The following is an 18799-nucleotide window of genomic DNA, read 5'->3' on the forward strand; positions in this document are numbered from 1 at the left end:
TACCTAGCGGCCATTGGGTAGACCAACAGTCATCAACTTGTGGATTGGGATGCCCTATTTCCTAGTTACAAACATACAGTGGCGAGTTTTTTTTGTACATCAACTCCTAATCATTCATCATATTCAAACAATAAAGTGTCCAAGTACTCATAGACATTGAACTTAGCTTATCTATACTTTGTTAAGACTTTATTATATGGAGTATAACGTTTTTATTATTCATCATCTTCAAACAATACAGTGAAAAGCTGCCAATTAGCTCTTCAACACCAATCAACTATAATATTACTAGGGCAGGGAATGAAATTATGATAACAACAATAATAAAATAAAATAAAATAAATCACTATTTTTTCTTTATTACTAGCCTTGTTCACCTATCCACCGAACTTCAACCATGGCCATAACACCTGGATCCCTTATTCATCTGATCATCTGGACCAATATGTTCCTGATAGCATCGCAGATTGCATCAGACGAAGTTAATTCAATTCAGGCTAGAGCATTATAGAATATACGAATAATCAACGAGAGTTCTGGTACACCTTCTGCCTCGATACTGGGATCATTAAGCACTTTACATAACCATTCCTCCATCTATTGTTACCACCTGTATGGCAGATAAACCCCAAAAATATAAGAGCAAACTTGGAAATTTAATCAAATTCTAAAGAGAAGGCACAATAAAATGCAACTGATACAAAGAAATGTACTTCCTAAATATTATAGAGCAGGAAATTATTAGGGGAAACTTTTTAGAAACAAGCAGGGAAACAGTAGATCCACAAACCTGTCCAGTTATATAACTGGCTGCTGGATCGAGGGCTAAAAACTCCACTAATCCAGCAACTTCTTCTGGTTGACCATACCTCCCTGAACCCACAAACAAGATGTATAAAAATCACAGCAATACCGCAATTAATTCAGGGAAGCCTTCATATATAACAGCTTTGAATGTTAACATTCTTAACAATATATATTGCAAGACAATAGAGATAAGGGGACATGCCAGGCCAGAATATTAATGCAATTTTGCATCCAAATACATGGATCAGCTTGGAGGCATTTATACAGACCAAGAAATTTTGAACAATGGTTGTTGGCACGGTAATAGTAAAAGTAACATCTTTGAACAAAAGACCCATAGAGGACTTTCAAAAGAAACTTAAGAAAAAGATTATCTAGTTCTGAGAAACTTTGAAAGAAAAAGCAAGCCTAGCCTAATACTTTGTATGAACTAAGAATTTAACAAAGTGTTTCCCAAAACATGGAAAGCCAAAATCTATTTTTCCTTTTTTTATTTAAGAATAATTCAAATTCTTATAAAAAAAATTTGGTAAGTTGGTTGTTTCTCTTTTTTCAGATCAAGGAAAAAATAAACAGTAACCCTCCACAATCCAGGAAAACACAAAACAGAGCACCCATGTCCATGTCTTGTCATTGTACATCTGAAGAAAAAACTTTTTGAAAGCCGACATAGTCTAGGGAGCAAGTCCGCAAGGAGATGCTTGATTAATTTTCCAGTTAAGTTTAAAACTCAACACCAAATTGTGGAATCATTTATCAACCCTTTCCAAACCTTAAAGTTTCTCTATCCGAGCTATTCACAAATTCTTGATTCACATTGAGACCCTATATTTACCAGACAAGGATGTGGACTTGAAGTTCCTTGTAGAAATTCTTTCAAAAAAAGAAGTTCCTTGTAGAAATATTTACAAGTATAAAAAGAGCTAGAAAAGTACAAACCACACCGCTAAAATAGATAAATTAACTTCAAACAAAATTGAATGGAGAACATGCTACAAGATTAGCAAGCTCTGCCAACTCCCACCCTTAAAGATACCTTCTGATGGAACTATAAGAGTTCCAATTGACAATTTTATTAGTTTAACTGCAAAAGTTTGACATTGTCCCACTGAGTACTGAAGAAAGGAAATACATGGAAGAAAAATGACGGATAATTTAATGGGCCCATTGTCGAAGATCTTTCCCAAAAATCAATAAGATCATCAATGATCCAATATATCCATAAAGCTTACCAGAGTAAAGAATATATATCTCCCCAACCCAAAGTTTTATAATCTAATTGTACGTTCTCTCCATAGTCAAAGCAAGGATGTTACTCTTGCTGCTGAACTTGTTGAAGGAAGAGATGAAGGTATTTTTTTTATGATCAGAAATCGAATTGATCATTTCATAAAAAGTACTAGACCAAAATGTAGGATACTTTTCTGGGAATAAAGATCTCAACTTCCAACAAAAAGAAGCAACAAGCAAGTGTAAGGATCTCATCAAACTTCTCATACAAAGGATGAAGTTTCCATTATGTACATGCTTCTTAGAACTTTAATATACTCCCTGTTACCTATCTTGAGATAACATCATAGCAAAGAATAACACTAAGATTGGAGATATAGACATTCAACGACTCGTGCAGAAAGCATGAATCCTAGATTGGTCTCTTCAAATCTCTTGGAGACAAGGTCCTTGCCTTGTTTAATTTAATGAAATTTAAATCAACCAAAAAAAGTGTCATCCAACATGGTTGGCAAGAAAAATCTAAAACACTAGATACCCTAGTTAACAACAGTTTTCTAAATAATCATCAGGCAAAGATAAGAGAATCTTTCATGGAAAGTCAAAACAAGATAACATTTTACGATGTCAGGCACAAGAGGGAATTTATGGGGAAAAAAAGATCGCATAGTATATGTTTTGCAAATATCACATATTATATGTTTTGCAATACCTAACGGGATGGCAGCCATGAGTTTTTTCTCAATATCTTCCCCAAGATTTGAAGTCATGTCTGATGCAATGAACCCTGGTGCTATAGCATTAACCTGCAATAACAAAAGTAAAACAAAATTTTTAGATTTCACTAAACCACTAACTGCCAAAGAAAGTATCAACTAACAGTTTCAAAAACTACTATGAAAAATATACATTGATTCCCCTGCTTGCATATTCCTTTGCAACTGACTTAGTGAGGCCAATTACTCCGGCTTTCGCAGCACTGTAATTGGCCTGTCCTGCATTTCCTATCAGACCAACGACAGAGGTTATATTGATTATCCTTCCCTGTGAAACAAGCAGTAAACTTTGATCAGGAAACACACAGAATCCTGATCAGGAAAAGAGGTGAAAGAAGTCGGGTACATTATAATACCTTCTTCTTTTTCATCATAATTTTTGCTGCAGCCTGCAAAGACACCCACACATGAATAAAGATTGGAAGTTTTATAGCATAGACATGAGAAAAGTCATGACTCATGAGGCTACCTGTGTACAGAGAAAAACACCAGTAAGATTCAGATCAATGACATCCTGCCACTGAGATTTCTTCATTCTCATTAGAAGACCATCCCTTGTAATTCCTGCAAGTACCAAAAATTTGTTAAGAGGAGCAAATATAACTTGAGTGCAAAATTTTGACCTGGCATATGCAAATGAACATCATTACCTGCATTGTTCACTAAGATGTCAACAGTTCCCCAAGCTTCAGTCGCCTGTATGTAGAACATAAATTAACAATAATTAAGTAATATAGAGTAGATGATTACTCAAAAGGGAAGAAACAACAGAGGGGATGGACAGAGAATTGACAAGAGCAAAATATACTCACAGCTTTTATCATGGACTCCACGTCTGATTCTTGGGATACATCACCTCCAAAAGTAATAGCTTGCCCACCACAAGCCTCAATCTAGGAATAGTTTAGGATTCAACATTAAGTTTGTAAAGCATTATAAGGCAAAATATCATTAACTAACTGACACCAATAGGCACAGAGCAATAACACAGTTAACAAGAAAGCCCTCCAACAGCAAGGTTTTTATTGTGCAATAATCAATATCACAGTACCAGATTCTTCACTTTGGATTACCTTTCTTCCATTAAATAGGTTATCTAAGTTTTGAGCATTGAATTACATTGTAATCAGATTGAGATGACCACTAAATATTTATTTGATCAGACTACTAAAACATGTAATGAACCAACCATAGGCGGGTTATCGGAAATGCACATTATATAAGTTATGAAGCTTGAGGAAACAGGCAGGAAATAATTATAGGGAAATGGGAATCACAAAGTCTATATAAATAGAGAAGGAAAGAAAGAGGAGGCATTATAGACCCTTTTCTAGCAGTAGAGAGAGTAAATTAACCATAGTGTAAGACAATTGTGAATATAAATCACAAAAAAGAACAACTTCTTTCATGAAAGTATGCTGATAAATCTATAAAACAACTGTACCTCCTTCGCGACTTCTTCAGCTTCCTTTGATGACCTTGCATAATTAACCAGAACCTGTAACACGGAAATTTACGATGATCATTGGAAGAAAAAAGAGCAACACATTCTATGTTACTTGGTCTCGGGTACCCATGTCCGACATTTGTGTCCAAGTGTCCAACTCGGCTATTTTGTGAAAAATTCCATGATTTTGAACTAAAGTGAAGTGCGAGGGTTCAACATGGGTACGTGAGGTGAAATGAAGAGTGCGAGTAAAAAAATATACATTTAAAAGAACAAGGTAAAATAATACAATAATGAAGTGAAATGAAATGCAAGTACCTTGCAGCCAGCTTTCCCCAAGGCTAGTGCAGTTGCTTTACCAATACCCCTAGATGCTCCAGTGACAATAGCAACAGGAGCTTCCACATTTTGTACCACTTCAATGTTTGGTTGCTTTACTGTGGCAACTTGAGCTCTTACACCTACAACAGAGATCATATGTTAGATTATATTAAAATCATCAACTTATATGATTATGATCTGTATAACAATTACAAATCAAACTAAAAATCATACTTTAAATTATATGATTATGATCTGTATAACAATTTCAAATCAAACTAAAAATCATATGTTAGATTATAAACAACACAGAAGAAAGAATCAAACCTCAACGAAAAAACCCATATCCTAAAAGAAAAATTAGTCTTAAAAGTATCAACAATAATGGAAATTAACTGAAAAAATCAATTACCTGAAGAAGTTAAAGAAGGGAGTGATCTACATTGATAACCCACACAATTGTTAAGCTGGGAAGATTCCAATTTACGAGAAATGGGATTGCATTGTCTGAAAAGAGAGATCTTTTGGTCGCAGGGAGAGCTCAATGAATTGAAAACAGCTCCAGAAATGGCGGCCATTTCTTTCTCCAATGCACACAAAGTGTTCGACGAAATTGCTGAAAGAAAATGAGTAGGAAACTAGGAATTTGAGAGATGTAGTAATGGTAGAAGTGGTGTAGCACTAGCAGGGCATTGGAAGCTCCGAAGAGGTAGTTAAAGTGTGACGATGGATACGATGTTTAACTGTGAATTTTCCCGGGTTTGGTCATCGACTTTTATTATGAGTAGATGGCCGGCCTCGTTTATCCCCTCCGTATTTTAATAAGTGTTACACTTACTTTCATTTTATAATAACTAATAAGTGTTACACTTTTTTTAATCATCGACTTTTAGCCTCGTCCTTGGCTCGTGTATCGGTATGAAGTATCGAGAAGAGATACGGACTATTATAAAATCAAGAAGATGCGGACTAATATAAAGATTGTGTACCTATAAGATTGAGATTTTGGGATTTTTTTTTTTTTTTTTTATAGAGGAGAGTTGAGATTTAATTTTAAAGGATTTGTAAAAGTGAGAGTTTTATTCGTATTATTATAATTATTATTATTTTTTTTTATATACTAATTATTTTCTATGTTACAATTGAGGCAAACCTAATAGTTTTATTATGGAGTTCTAATTACAGTCTAAATGATGGTATTTAAGCTGATCAATTGATCGTATTATTCTTGGATAACAATGAAATTCAAGCAAAAATGCATGTCATTCCTAAGTCATAACTTGAAGTAATTTCCACAAAATGTTTTCATGTTATATCTTTAACTAAATCACACAACTTATATTTCCTCATTTAAAAAAAAAAAAAAAAAAAAAAAAAAACCTTGTATCAGGCTATGTACTATTCAACTCATTTAAGCTATATATCAACTCATCTTCAAAATTAATCATAAGTTCATAACAAACCCGATCAAATCAAATCTTATCTTTTATATTTGTATTTATTTATCTTTTAATCTTTATTTTTGTATATTATTAAAAATATAAAACATATTTCAAAAGTTCACTAAACGACTCTTCAAAAAAAAAAAAAAAAAGTTCACTAAACGATATATAACCAAGAGTCTTAGTAAAACCCTAAACGATCACACTAATCATGTATCGGTCGATATAAATATATTCACCCCTCATCACAAAATTGAAATTATACTACGTAAAAATAATAATTCTCGGTCCAAAACAAGAAGATTGATGGAATCTGATATGCCCTTTCCATGCGATATAATACTTGAAATATTTTACATTGGTTTTTTAATTGTTGCGATTATGTTGAGCTTCACTATAGTAGGAATAGCTGGTTTTGGCGTCTTTTACTTCCTCTTAAGGTTAATCAAATTTGTCTTTCTCGACCTACTCGTATTATTTGATTAAATCAATTGCAGGTTAGGTTTTTTATTTATGAATTGTTTTTCAATATTCTAAGTGAGGATGCTAGGGGAGTGTCTTTCCCTCGCTTATAGTTCCTCCTTAGGTGTGTTTTAGTTGTTTAGGGTTCGTTTGGTATCGCTGTAGTTTTTTGTTTTTTGGTTTTTTGTTTTTTAAAAGTACATTATATATGTCTGTCACATAATGAATCAAAAATTATTTAGACTTATTAAAATCATGATAATTTTGAAAACTGACAACAGAAAAGTGGAAACACCTTTTTCGTGTTTCCTGTTTTTGGTTTTTAGTTTAAGAAAAAAAAGGAAACTGAAAACGAAAAATGATGCCAAACTGGTTTTTGGTTTTGTTGTTTCTTGTTCTTTTTCTTAGTTTATTGGACTTGTTCCTCCTCTGGATCAAAAAAAAAAAAAAAAATATCAAAAATAAACCATGAAATAAATAAAATTTTAATTTATTTTTTTACGTTCGATATAACGTGTTTTGCTTATAGTTTTTCGTTTACAGTATTTGCTTGCGTTAAATATATACTCTAATGTGCATTATTTATTTAATTATTTTTAGATACATGATTGTACTGTGAATATTGTGATAATAATAATAGGATGGTAAAGCTTTAGTTAGTTGTGTGCAAGTTAATTGTAAAGGAAGTGCACACACCAAAGTTTAGCATATGTAAAGTAAATCCTGATAACGTACTCCGGCCTCCACGACCAGCAGGGCAGCCTTTAGCAGCTCCATCCGAGTTAAGCGCCAACCATCCTTCTGCTGGAGGAAGCCACCTAACAAAGGCCTCGATCTCAGCGTACACGACACCGAGCGTTGTGAGCTAGCAACGAACGTAGCTCATAAGTTTCCTAGTTAGCATAAAACCCTAAACATATCATCACATACCCTAATCACGTATAGAGGTGGCCAAAATATTCGATCTAGTTGACTTGATTCGTGATCTGATCTCAAATTAAGCTAGGATATCTGTTTTGTATAGATAGATATATACCATGTCAAAAAAAAATATATACAATGAGAGGCGAATCTAATAAAATCACTCATGATTATATTATCGTTGTAGATCAAAAACTAAAAATGCCCCTATATATATAAAATAAACTAGTGGGTGGACTGGGCATTGCCCTAGGTTACTACTTACTACTTTTATAGTTATGCAATTGCTAATTTTTAAGAGCATCTAATAGTTTGTATGTAAAGCATAATTGACCGTTAGTTAAACAATAATCTTTCGTCTAGCTAAGAAGTCAAGTGCTCGAACCTTCTTATATATTGAACTGAAAGTATAACATTTTTATACAAATTCTCGTGGCCCGGCTATGTGGCTTTATTTATTAGTGAAGTGATGATATGATATGTTAGATTTGAGTTATGCTTAATTAATACTAGATGAAGCCCGTGCTATTATGCACGGTTTTTTTTAGAATTTTTTTTTTAATTTATGTGCTAAATTTGTTATAAATTTAGATAAAATTCATACTATCAAAAGATAATATTTTTATATATAATTAATTTAAACTTAAAAATATCATTCGTCAATTTTACTTACGTGGCATTTGAATTATTTAATTATAAAAGAGATTAATAATCTCTTATTTGATTGGCTACAACAAAAATTTATAATCCTACGTGGCGCTCTAAGAAAATTAAATACTACGTGGCTCTCTAAAAACTCGGGAAAAAACTCCTCTTTATATATATATATTAGATTTTCTATACAAATTGAAATATAAATAAAGTTTTATTCAGATTGGTTTTTAACACCTCACCTCTATGCAAAACCCTAATCCTATCACAACTTTAATCATATATCGTTATATATACCATACCCAAACAAAGCTTATAGTTGAAATTGAAAAAATTAAAAATAATTAAAATAAACAGGGTCTAGTGTGAAGCTGAAAAAGGCAGGTAGTAGAAGAATGATAGAATCTGGTATGGCGCCAACGCTGGCGTCGCCAACGCTGATGCCGACGCCGAGGCAAGAAGGAACAACATTTGAGGATGTAGTTGCCTTTTTAACATTGAAGGGTGACAGGGTGTTGTTAGCGAGACATGGAAAATAGTACGTTTCATATCTTTGGTTGTATATTGGTTGCTGCTATTAGTTGGCATCTCTCTAGTGATAGGAGTTATTGCGGCCATCATATCTTTCATCACTCAGTTTACAAACCTTGTTCAACAACACCATCTCATGTCCTTTCTTTAATAGGATCCTAATCAGCTCGATCTGTGTTTTTGTTATATCGTTTTTTGTTTTCAGTTTACTATATATTATATTAGATAGAAACCATGAAATAACGCTTTTGTTTGTTTTGATTTTACATTTAGTACTAATATCAATTACATTCTTTATAAACCAATGCTTGCTTCTGAATGTTTCATATAGGTTGACATTACATTGATTTGGCCTCCGGTGTAGAGAATGGCTTAGATTTTGATTACGAGTTTTTTTGTTTATGAAATACTCTTTCATCTTTTTTATCGATCTTTTTTACGTAGTATCTATGTTTGAATGCGTGATATCTTCTACATACGAAGTAATGATGTGTACATAATTTAACCTAAATCGTTAATCAAAATAACTTATTATAGCTATACAAACATTTTTGGTGGGTTGGATTGTGGGTGTTGGGATCATGGCTTGCAGTGGTGCTGGAATGTGTATAGGAGGCATGAAGAAAATAAAATATAGAGGGTTGTGAGAATCATGTAAACTGTTGTAGTCCCCCCTCAATGTATTTTGCTTAATTCTCATTTTACAATCAGACTTTCATGCTCTTACTATCTAACGATTCCCTATATTTTAAGGATCAATAGATTTTGTCAAAAAAAAAAAAAAAAAAAAAAAAAAAAAAAAAAAAAAAAGATTCAAATAAAATATGCCCACAATAATCACTTCTACAATTATATTATAGTCCAAAAAATTCAATTATTAACTAGAACTAATATTTCAAAAAGTTATAGCACTTCAAAAAAAATTAAAATAAAAATTAAAAAGGTGGTGAGTATTCCTAACCGAACCACCCTTATTTACAGCACCAGAACAGAGCTTAAACTTGAGCATTGGCTTGCACTCGTTTCTTAGAATTATTCTTGCGCCGAACCTTCACCAAAGCTGTATCCAATTCCTGAACACATTGATACAAGAGGGATTCAATACAATATTGTGTGATACATCGCCCAACTTTTAAGGTCCATCAATTAATTGGCAACTAGATATTCATCCAGCTTCTCTAATTTATCTACTGATAACAGCGCAAATTTGTAATCACTAATCACATAATCCTCCCCACCCCCACACACACGTGTTTAAAAGAAAAAAGCCTTTTACCCTACAAGCCTTTTTTCACAGCCATTACCATTAGTTAAACCAGATGAAAATAATTGAAACTATAAACCACGGTCATCTCTATACAGAAAGAATGTAAACCTGGCTTGATTCAGCTGGTGGCTTCTCCTTTGCCCAACGACTTTCCAAATCATAATAAGCTCTGGCTTTCTCATCTAATGCATGAACAATCACTGAACCTGTAATGGTAAAAGCAATACCAAAAAAAATAAATATAATATGAATAAAGTTTTTTTCTGATATATACTCACTACTTAAAATTAAGCTACCGAAAAAAAATATAAGGGCTAAATAAAGTTAATAAAATTCCATTAACAAAAGAAATAATAAGAAAATTCCATTCCCGACAAAGTTGCTTAATCTCTATTAGGCTACATCATATATTCAACTCTATGGTTTGGCTTTGGAAAGCTGGCTTTCTACTCCGTACTTAACAAGTCTCCATTCTAGTGGAAAAGCTTCAAATGTTGAGCCACAAAATGACAATAAGAAGTTAGCTATATATGGTTCCATAGTTGGCTGGGGCAAACATAAAGTTTTATTGCCAAAGAAACAACTATCATAATCTGCCAGGATTCACTAAAGCTCTGAAAAAACTTAACAGCTAGCTAATTGAGAGAATATTCAACTATTCAAATGTAATTCTCCCTCCCACTTAAGTATTAGAAGCTATTGGTTCTAGGGTCAGGGAAACAGAATGAGTTCGGAAAACTGGTTAGCAGATATGGTCAGATCACAGATGCACATCAATGGGGAATAAGCTTTATAACAATAATCATAAAATACAATGGCAAAAGAAAACATTCTAAACAACAGGAATACAAAGATGAAAGGCAGACAAAACAAATCAACCAAAAAAAAAAGGTTCTGTGATCTTCATAACTACGTGACGACTAAACAACCCCTTCATCTGCTAGGAGATAGTTCAGAGAGTCATTTCAACAGTAATAAGCAATGGCATAAATGCATGTCCCTAAAACCTATATTTAGATGTTTAAAGTTCTATGACGCTCTCAAAATAACTACAGAAAGATCAATCTCAATCCTGCCCTTAGCATAAGGATTGAGTGTCGAGAGACGTGACATGAAAACTACATTAGATCCAAGAATAAAGTAGATCCAAGGCCAGCCATTAATTGAAGGTTTTTGAATTGATCAAAAAGGTCAATTATATCAATAGTTCTATAAAGTCTTAGCTTTCAGCAACCCAATTTTCTATTAGTATGTCATATGGAAATGAGATCTTTAAAGTGATGCTTTGAGAAGGCTTGTAAGGTCTGCCTGAACGTAGTTGAAGTTTGTGACTTGGTGTTAGAGCTGGCAATCTCTAACATGAGCTCTAACAAGACACAACCGAAACTGGCAAGACACAAACATGAAATTACCGAGAGAACACACAAAGTTGACAATTTACACAGAACCAACCTAAACACGACCCAGCACATACTTTTTACATGAAATTAGTCGATGATCCTACATTTTACATACTTTTTGATAGATTTTGTGAGCAACATAATATTAACACAAGATTGAACACGACACGCCTTTTTCCAGCGTCAACTTGTTGTCACTAATGAATGGGCCAAGCAATTATTTCATACAGCCATAATGCAAGTAACGAGTGACAATCATTATAGGTCAAACAAACAAAGCAATTACTATGATGGACAAGCAGGAACTAATACACATTGATACAGATCACATCACAATGGACATAAAACAATTCTTTGTACACCAAGCACAGATTTTTTTCATATCCTAATACCCTTGAAAATCATATTAATGTTCATAGCAATGCAGGCATATCAGTGAGACAAAGTGGATAAGAGCCTCTGCAGAGAAAGAAAACAAACCAGAATCAACAACAATCCAATTGCCGCTTTCTTCTCCTTCCACACTTGGCAACAACATCCTCTTTGCTTCTTTCTGCTTCTGCTTAGCCTATAACAGTTATTGCAGTGTAAACATCACTTACCATACTGTAAAAGGTATGGATGTTGTTTATAATAGTATTATTTGCATATCACATGGTCTACGAACGAAGCAGCTAGAAACTCCACAGAGTCACAGAGGCACAGAGATAGCAAAACAAATGAAAGAGCTAAGTCACAATCCACCATGATGACAATTTGACAACACGCTATTATCAGGTCTATCATTCATCAGAAACAGTAAGCAGTAACATGCTGAAAGATGGTACTTTTATATTACTGCCCATACTTAACTTGCACGACATATATGTGTATAGAGTTATCTGAAAGGTCTGCAGACTGCAGGATGCATTAAGGGCACCTCGAACATGCATTTAGCATCCTCACAAATCCAAGCTTGGGATTTAAAAAATTCTTTTTAGCTTAACAATCTCATTGTAATCCCCCGTATTTATAAATATATTATAAATGAATTTTTATTTTATTTATAATATTTATGTGTGTTTTTCCGGGATTTAAGTTTTAAAGTTTCAAATTATTTTTGGGTTGATAATTGATTTTGTTCTAAAATGATTTTAATTGTTCATTCTACAATTTATGCCATATATATTTAACAAAGCTAGCCCATTTCATTTATCTAATTGGTCCATTATTTTTTTTTGTGAGGCCCAATCTTAAACTAACCCTACACCACTCTCTCTCCTATAAATACCCCATACATCCCCAAAATTTTTCCCACACAAAAGGTTAGTCTAATTTACTTTCTCCTTTATTTTATTTCTTTTATTTTTATTTTTTCTTTTTCTTTTTTTTTTCTTTCTTTTCTTTCTTTTTCCTCCTCTCCTACGTGAGGAAACCCTCACTACTCACCACCATTGCTGCCACCCCCAACTGCCACCTGCTGCTGCCACACCGCCGCCCGCTGCCCGCCGCCGGCGACCCACCAGCGGCCCACCATGGCTGCCCTTTCCTCCTCCTTTTATTTTTGCTCTACTATCTTGTTTATTATTAAATTGTTTTGGGTTTTGATTTTGTAGTATAAAGATTATATTTTTAGTATCAAATTCATGTTTTTGATAGCTTAAACTTATAAATTTCAGATTTTAATTATGTTATAATTTTCAGATTTTATAATTTATAAACCTAGGGTTTTAATTTAATCAAATTGGGATTTTAGGGTTCTAATGACTAATTAATTTGGGGCTTTTGTTCCTAGTCAATTTCTATTGATTAATTAAGGATAAAAACATGTTTTTGATGAAGTTTTAAGGACTTTTAACCTAAATTATATTGCTGGAAATTTGGTTAAGTATTAAATTATTGTTATGTGTTGTTTTCTAGGAAGTGATTTTTCTCTAGGAGACTTTTAATTAATTAAAAGTGGCGCAAAGGATTGTTTACACGAGGTACGTACATGTCTACTTCGTTGTAAGTAGTATCATGTTTAGGTACCAAAAGGAAAGAACTTAGTTTCATGATTAGAGAACACTTGGATGGAAATTGTTTGGTTATATATTTAATTAATTCATGTATTTATGTTATGAGGCATGTTTTGGTGAATTAATTATTCTTGTATGGAATTATGGATGCAAGTATGTTGAATTATATTGGATTAATTGTTTGTATGGAATGCTGATACAAACATATTTTATTGGATTGGTTTGTTAACCACATTTGGATTATTAAAGGATTGGAATTGAATGATTCAAGTGGAATGAATTTATTAATTATTCCACAATGTTATTATTTATTTATTTATTTATTACTCAATCATGACTTGTTAGTATGTTGAGTAAAAGTGGTTTATTAAGCCGAAATGGCTAGGTGGGTTGACTATGTTCAACAATTTTGGATAATTTGGAAGTTTAATGGAATTAAAGGTCAATTTGTGATGTGATCACCATTGTCCTAAATAAGATTAAAAATGAATTGATGTATGATTGTTATGTATGGTCTTCTTGAATGAGTCGGCTATTAATTAAAATTGTAATCACGTAAAGTGAAACATGGATGAGCAATAAAACTCTAGAAAGCGTGCACTTCTAGAGTATTGACAATTATGGGTTGGGGTACACGGTGGTAGCCCGTGGCTTTTCGAGGCTTGTTTGATCAACATGTCCTCTTCTCTTTTGGTATTTACATTTTATTTTATAATGAAAGTTAGATGGGATCCTAGACTAACTTTGTGAGGATGGAGTCGCGCCCATTCTTGCATCGCGCTAAACTTTTATTACAAATGGTCATTTGGGACCAAAATGATTTGGTGGATTGGACAACCTGGTCTATTGCTTACTCCAAACTAAATTAATTAAATTATATATAAAGGGTCAAGTGTCTAGAATTAGTTAGTAAGTATGTTGAGTCAATTGAATTGTTTAAGTGTGGAGTCTTATTGAATTCACATTGTATGTTTATCTACTTTAATTAATTGAGCATGTTAGGTTTGGTACGTTGTAGCTTGTATGTACTCAGCTTTGCTGATTGCGTGCTTTTGTGTGTGTGTTTTTCTTTGGTCATGGTCTTTGCCTTTCAATGACCCTGTGATGATCCAATTATTACACTTGTATTATTGGGGAGCAGTATTGCACAGGTTAGCTTGATGATGTGAAGTTCGGGGATTTGACATACGCATTGTCAAGGGATTGGTGTGATTGAGAGTATTCGTTCTTTGTGTTGAACTTATTTATGCTTTGCAATTTCATTTATGTTTTGGACTTTGATTATTGGTTTGGTTTTAAATAAGGGCCTTACATGGTTCCAATTTGTAAGCTTTGACTTATTCGTTGTTCTAAATTATGATACTTTAAATACTTAAGTTTGTTTTTCCGCTGCGATACTTTGATAAAGCCTTAACATTTTAACACGTGGCGGTAGCACATGAATGGTTCTCCACTATTTTATTTAAAGCAAGTGGTTTGGAAAAGTGAGAATTATTGGGGTGTTACACTCATGATTTCTAATCAACCTACCTCCAGTTTTCTACTTAAGAGAAACAAGCTCAACCCATAAATAAATGCTTTCTTTTATTTCATTTCCTTCTTCCCTCCTTTCATCGTACACTGATCGTAAAAATGTTTAGTTTGTAGGTCTCCGTAGGGTCTCACTATTACAAGTTACAACACATTGTTCTAAATCTTGAGTCCTAATGAGGTGGCGCGTAAAAAGATTAGGCTCATTATGTAACTCCTGTAGTTCCCATGGTAGAAGTCAGGAAACCATAGCTTTACATATATCCTTTGCAAAGTATCCATCTTTTTTATATCCACAATTACACAGAATCATATTTCTGTTAACTGTATACCTCAATACAGACTTACAGTAAGCTACTCAATTGACAACAATCCGCATGACGAAAACAATCCATATGATTCCAATTAAATTTTTAAACATGTAATCTCCACAAACATCCGCAATGATAAGGTAATTTTTTGTCAGGGTTATGATTCAAAACTCCCAATTTCAACATGCTTAATTTTTCGCAATTATAATCAATACAACAAAATTAGATATTAACTGATACACAAGAAAAGTATAAAAACATTGCAAAATCAATCAAAAAAATCATACACCCTTGTTCATTCTAATCAAAATAATAACCCCACAATGCAGCAAAATTCAATTCATTGCAGATATACTTCAACAAAACAAAACCCTAATTTCTGAAACAAGGAAAGAAAATAGGGAGAAACAGACAACCTGCCTTGTAAACTAGGGCTTGAGCAATATTGCGAACATGCCAAGAAGATCTTCCAGTAGCGAAAACCATGTAATCGGTCAAATCGCATTGATCACCGACTCGAATAACCTTGATATCATCTGCCCTAACTTCGGAGAGAACTTTCTCGATTTCATCGAGCTTCAGAATCTCAGTTCTACCGTCTTTGTCGCGCGTAAGAGAGGAAAATGGGGTACTCTGATTGAGCTTCCATAGCCATGGCTGCCGAAGAGAAGGAGAGGTGAGGGAATGAGCTCGAGATCGAAGAGCAGACAGCATTTTTCAGAAGAAAGAATGAGAGTTTTGCTGGGATTTTGAGGTGGTTAGAGAATTAGAGGTAAAACCCTATAAAAACCCTTTCTAAAACTGAGGTGTCAAAACGGATCCGACTAATCTAATCCGATCTAACGCGTAAAAAAACCCAAATTTATTAAAGATTTCTACTGAGACTGAGGGATAGCTCAAGTGGTTAGAGCTCTCCTCCGGTTCCAAGAGTTTTGGGATCGATTCTCATCATCTGCCCTTGTGGCTCTCTAAACACCAAAAAAAAATATTAAAGATTTCTACTCACATAGATACACAATAATGACACCTCTATCTGCTATAATGAGGTTGCCCCAATTAGTCAATTTGAGTGGTTGACAATTTTGTAATATTGAGTAACTTTATGAATTTTTAATTGTCTTTATTTAATGACTCGTGATTTTTTGGTAAGTAATTGGTATTAACGTCTTATAGTCTTATACTACAACGTTAATCCCACATTTGGATTGTTCTTCTCCTTCCTCCTCTTCCCACAACAAACTTCATTTAATAAGGAGCTTGATATTATGTCAACCCACATCTTTTTCATCTTTACCCATCTTTCACATACACCACCATTTTCGACATCTTTTATCTCTACCGACATGTCCATCCTCAGTTCCGGCAGCGAATGAAATACACGGAAACCCTAAGAACAAAAGGATAAATAAAGGGCATGGTCGACCCGGTGTCATGTTCCTCCATTGAAGCAGCCCTTGAGCTTCTGAAATCTTTATTAGAGAAGCTCTTCGAATTTTAGTCGTTATTCACAAACTTCTAAGTTGTTGATATTAAAAATTTATCCCCACTTACCTACTCAAAATGACAACAATATAATGCCACATTGAGGAAACATAATATACATTGAGAAACTTGCATTATATTTTTCTCATACTATAATGGCTTTTTTACAAAAAGGGGAATCATGAAGTAGAAATGGAGTGATCATGCAAGTTATGAGTAACATACTCGTGTTAGATTGTGCCCTTTGGACTTGAGCAATTTTGGATAAATGTCTTGTGAGAGGCTAGCGTTCATTAATTAGTGAGTAGTCTGGGTGTTGCCCCAAGTTGCTACTGTTGTAGTCTTGCAATCAATAAATTTTAACATAGGCTTTTCAAAACTAAAATCATCATTATCAAACCAAAATTGAGTTATAAAAAAAATAATAGAACCTTGTGGGTTGTATTTATATAAAAGTTTTAACATATTAATAACATAGTTGATTTGGGCTTAGATGGTTAAATGGTCATCTTTAATATATGAAGTTGAGGGATCGAATCTTCTTAATCTTATAATTTATGCGAAATATTATTGTTGGTTTCTTGGTGACGTCGCATGGCGTTGTTCAAGTGATGATGTATGCGAAATATTATTGTTGGTGACGTGGCTTTGTTTAAGTGATGATGTGGTACTTTATATTTCTTGGTGACTTAGCGCTGTTTGAGTGATTATGTGGCATCATGAGATGTTGAAAAGGTGATGTGGCGCACTAAAAAAGAGACTATGTGGATTTCTTGGTGACTTGGCGTTGTTTGAGTGATTATGTGGCATCATGAGATGTTGGAAAGGTGATGTGGCGCACTAAAAAAGAGACTATGTGGCACATCGACGTTTTAGAAACGTCTTATATTAGTATAGATTTTATTAAGAAAATGGTAAATTTGATGGTAATTTTAACAATATTTATAGCAATTTTAACCTAGTTTATGGTAACTTTGAATACATAATGTGATGAGTTTGATTGTTTTTAATACTATTTATTTTCTAGTTGATACGGAGTACATGTTATACAGGCTAATTAATTTATCTAATACATTATTAGTATATTTTAATGGTAAAATTAATGTATAAAAGGTAACTTCTATGGTATATAATACTTTTAGGCATTTAGGGGCCGTTTGGTAGGGGTATTCATCAAGGGAATGGAAATCAACATCCCTGATTTCCTTTGTTGTTGTTTGTTAGGCCTTTTTTCCCATTCCCTTTACCCTCTGTTGGGAAATATGCCTTGAATCGGTGACTGAGTAGGTACATGATCATGTAGTCCATTATACACGATCGTGTAGTTAGTGTTATTATGTACTCTTCAATATACACGTCCATGTGGTTCATGGTACATGGTCGTGTAGTTCCTCTACTACAAGACTTGTCACACGATCGTGTGATTCAGGGTACACGACCGTGTAGACGGGCGCACTATTTGACTGCGCGAGGTGCACGGCCGTGTGGGTCAAGGTACACGGACGTGTGGTTTTTGGTTCGTGTGGTTATTAATTGGGCTTTGGCCCAAATCAGTTTATGTTTTGGAGAGTTCTATATATACCCCTTAGGGTTACTCCTAGCCGAATCAGTTGATCAGTTGAGTGTTTATTCAGAAATCTGAGAGTCTTTTGTGTATTTCTCATCTGTGAGATCTGAGAGAGATAAAATTAGAAATCCGAGAGACAATCAATCTGTTTCTGTGATTGGTCTCAAATTTGTTCTGAATCTGTAATCTGTATTCCCCAAGATCAATAAAACTATTACCCTCGCCTGCCCGTGGACGTAGCCAACATACTGTTGGTGAACCACGTAAATCTGTGTGTGCTATTTATTTGTTTTGCATTCATTAATTTGTTCTTTCTCACATCCATTACAACACCCTCTTTATTCCCCCAAATCCTTCTAAGTTGATTCTCCACCCCCCTTGGTATTTCCATTGCCATTCCCATTCCTTAGCCGCCATACCACCACCCTCCTACCAATCCAAATCACTGAAAAGCTGCACTGCACCACGACCAGCCATGTCACCACTCGCCACCTCTCCACCACCCCTCGTCGGCCATCCTCACTCTCGAAACCCACCATCAAAAAACCTAAAAAACCCATCTTCCTAACTGTAAAATGGCCGACTGGATCTCCCCCATAAATCTAGTCTCATTCACAATCATGTGTCCTAATTTTCTTCTCTCATAAAATATTTATT

At 34.0% G+C, this 18799-nt stretch overlaps 2 protein-coding genes across 2 annotated transcripts; both read right to left on the bottom strand.

The window, feature by feature from the left end:
• Window positions 1-218: 218 nt before the first annotated feature.
• Window positions 219-5367, bottom strand: LOC145601611 (3-oxoacyl-[acyl-carrier-protein] reductase 4-like). The gene is made up of 11 exons (XM_081657658.1): window positions 4994-5367; window positions 4579-4721; window positions 4258-4311; window positions 3626-3706; window positions 3464-3509; window positions 3283-3377; window positions 3170-3202; window positions 2947-3081; window positions 2750-2843; window positions 791-873; window positions 219-610 (listed from the first exon to the last, which is right to left on the bottom strand). The coding sequence occupies exons 1-11, from the start codon at window positions 5157-5159 to the stop codon at window positions 578-580; spliced, it is 963 nt and encodes a 320-aa protein (XP_081513784.1). The 5' UTR covers window positions 5160-5367; the 3' UTR covers window positions 219-577.
• A 4055-nt stretch (window positions 5368-9422) lies between these two features.
• Window positions 9423-15843, bottom strand: LOC145601479 (protein Iojap-related, mitochondrial-like). Its single transcript, XM_081657497.1, has 4 exons — window positions 15514-15843; window positions 11736-11823; window positions 9964-10061; window positions 9423-9661 (listed from the first exon to the last, which is right to left on the bottom strand). The coding sequence occupies exons 1-4, from the start codon at window positions 15805-15807 to the stop codon at window positions 9584-9586; spliced, it is 558 nt and encodes a 185-aa protein (XP_081513623.1). The 5' UTR covers window positions 15808-15843; the 3' UTR covers window positions 9423-9583.
• Window positions 15844-18799: the final 2956 nt, after the last annotated feature.

Source organism: Chenopodium album, chromosome 21 (genome assembly GCF_948465745.1).
Source record: "Chenopodium album chromosome 21, dcCheAlbu1.1, whole genome shotgun sequence".
Classification (NCBI taxonomy): domain Eukaryota; kingdom Viridiplantae; phylum Streptophyta; class Magnoliopsida; order Caryophyllales; family Amaranthaceae; genus Chenopodium; species Chenopodium album.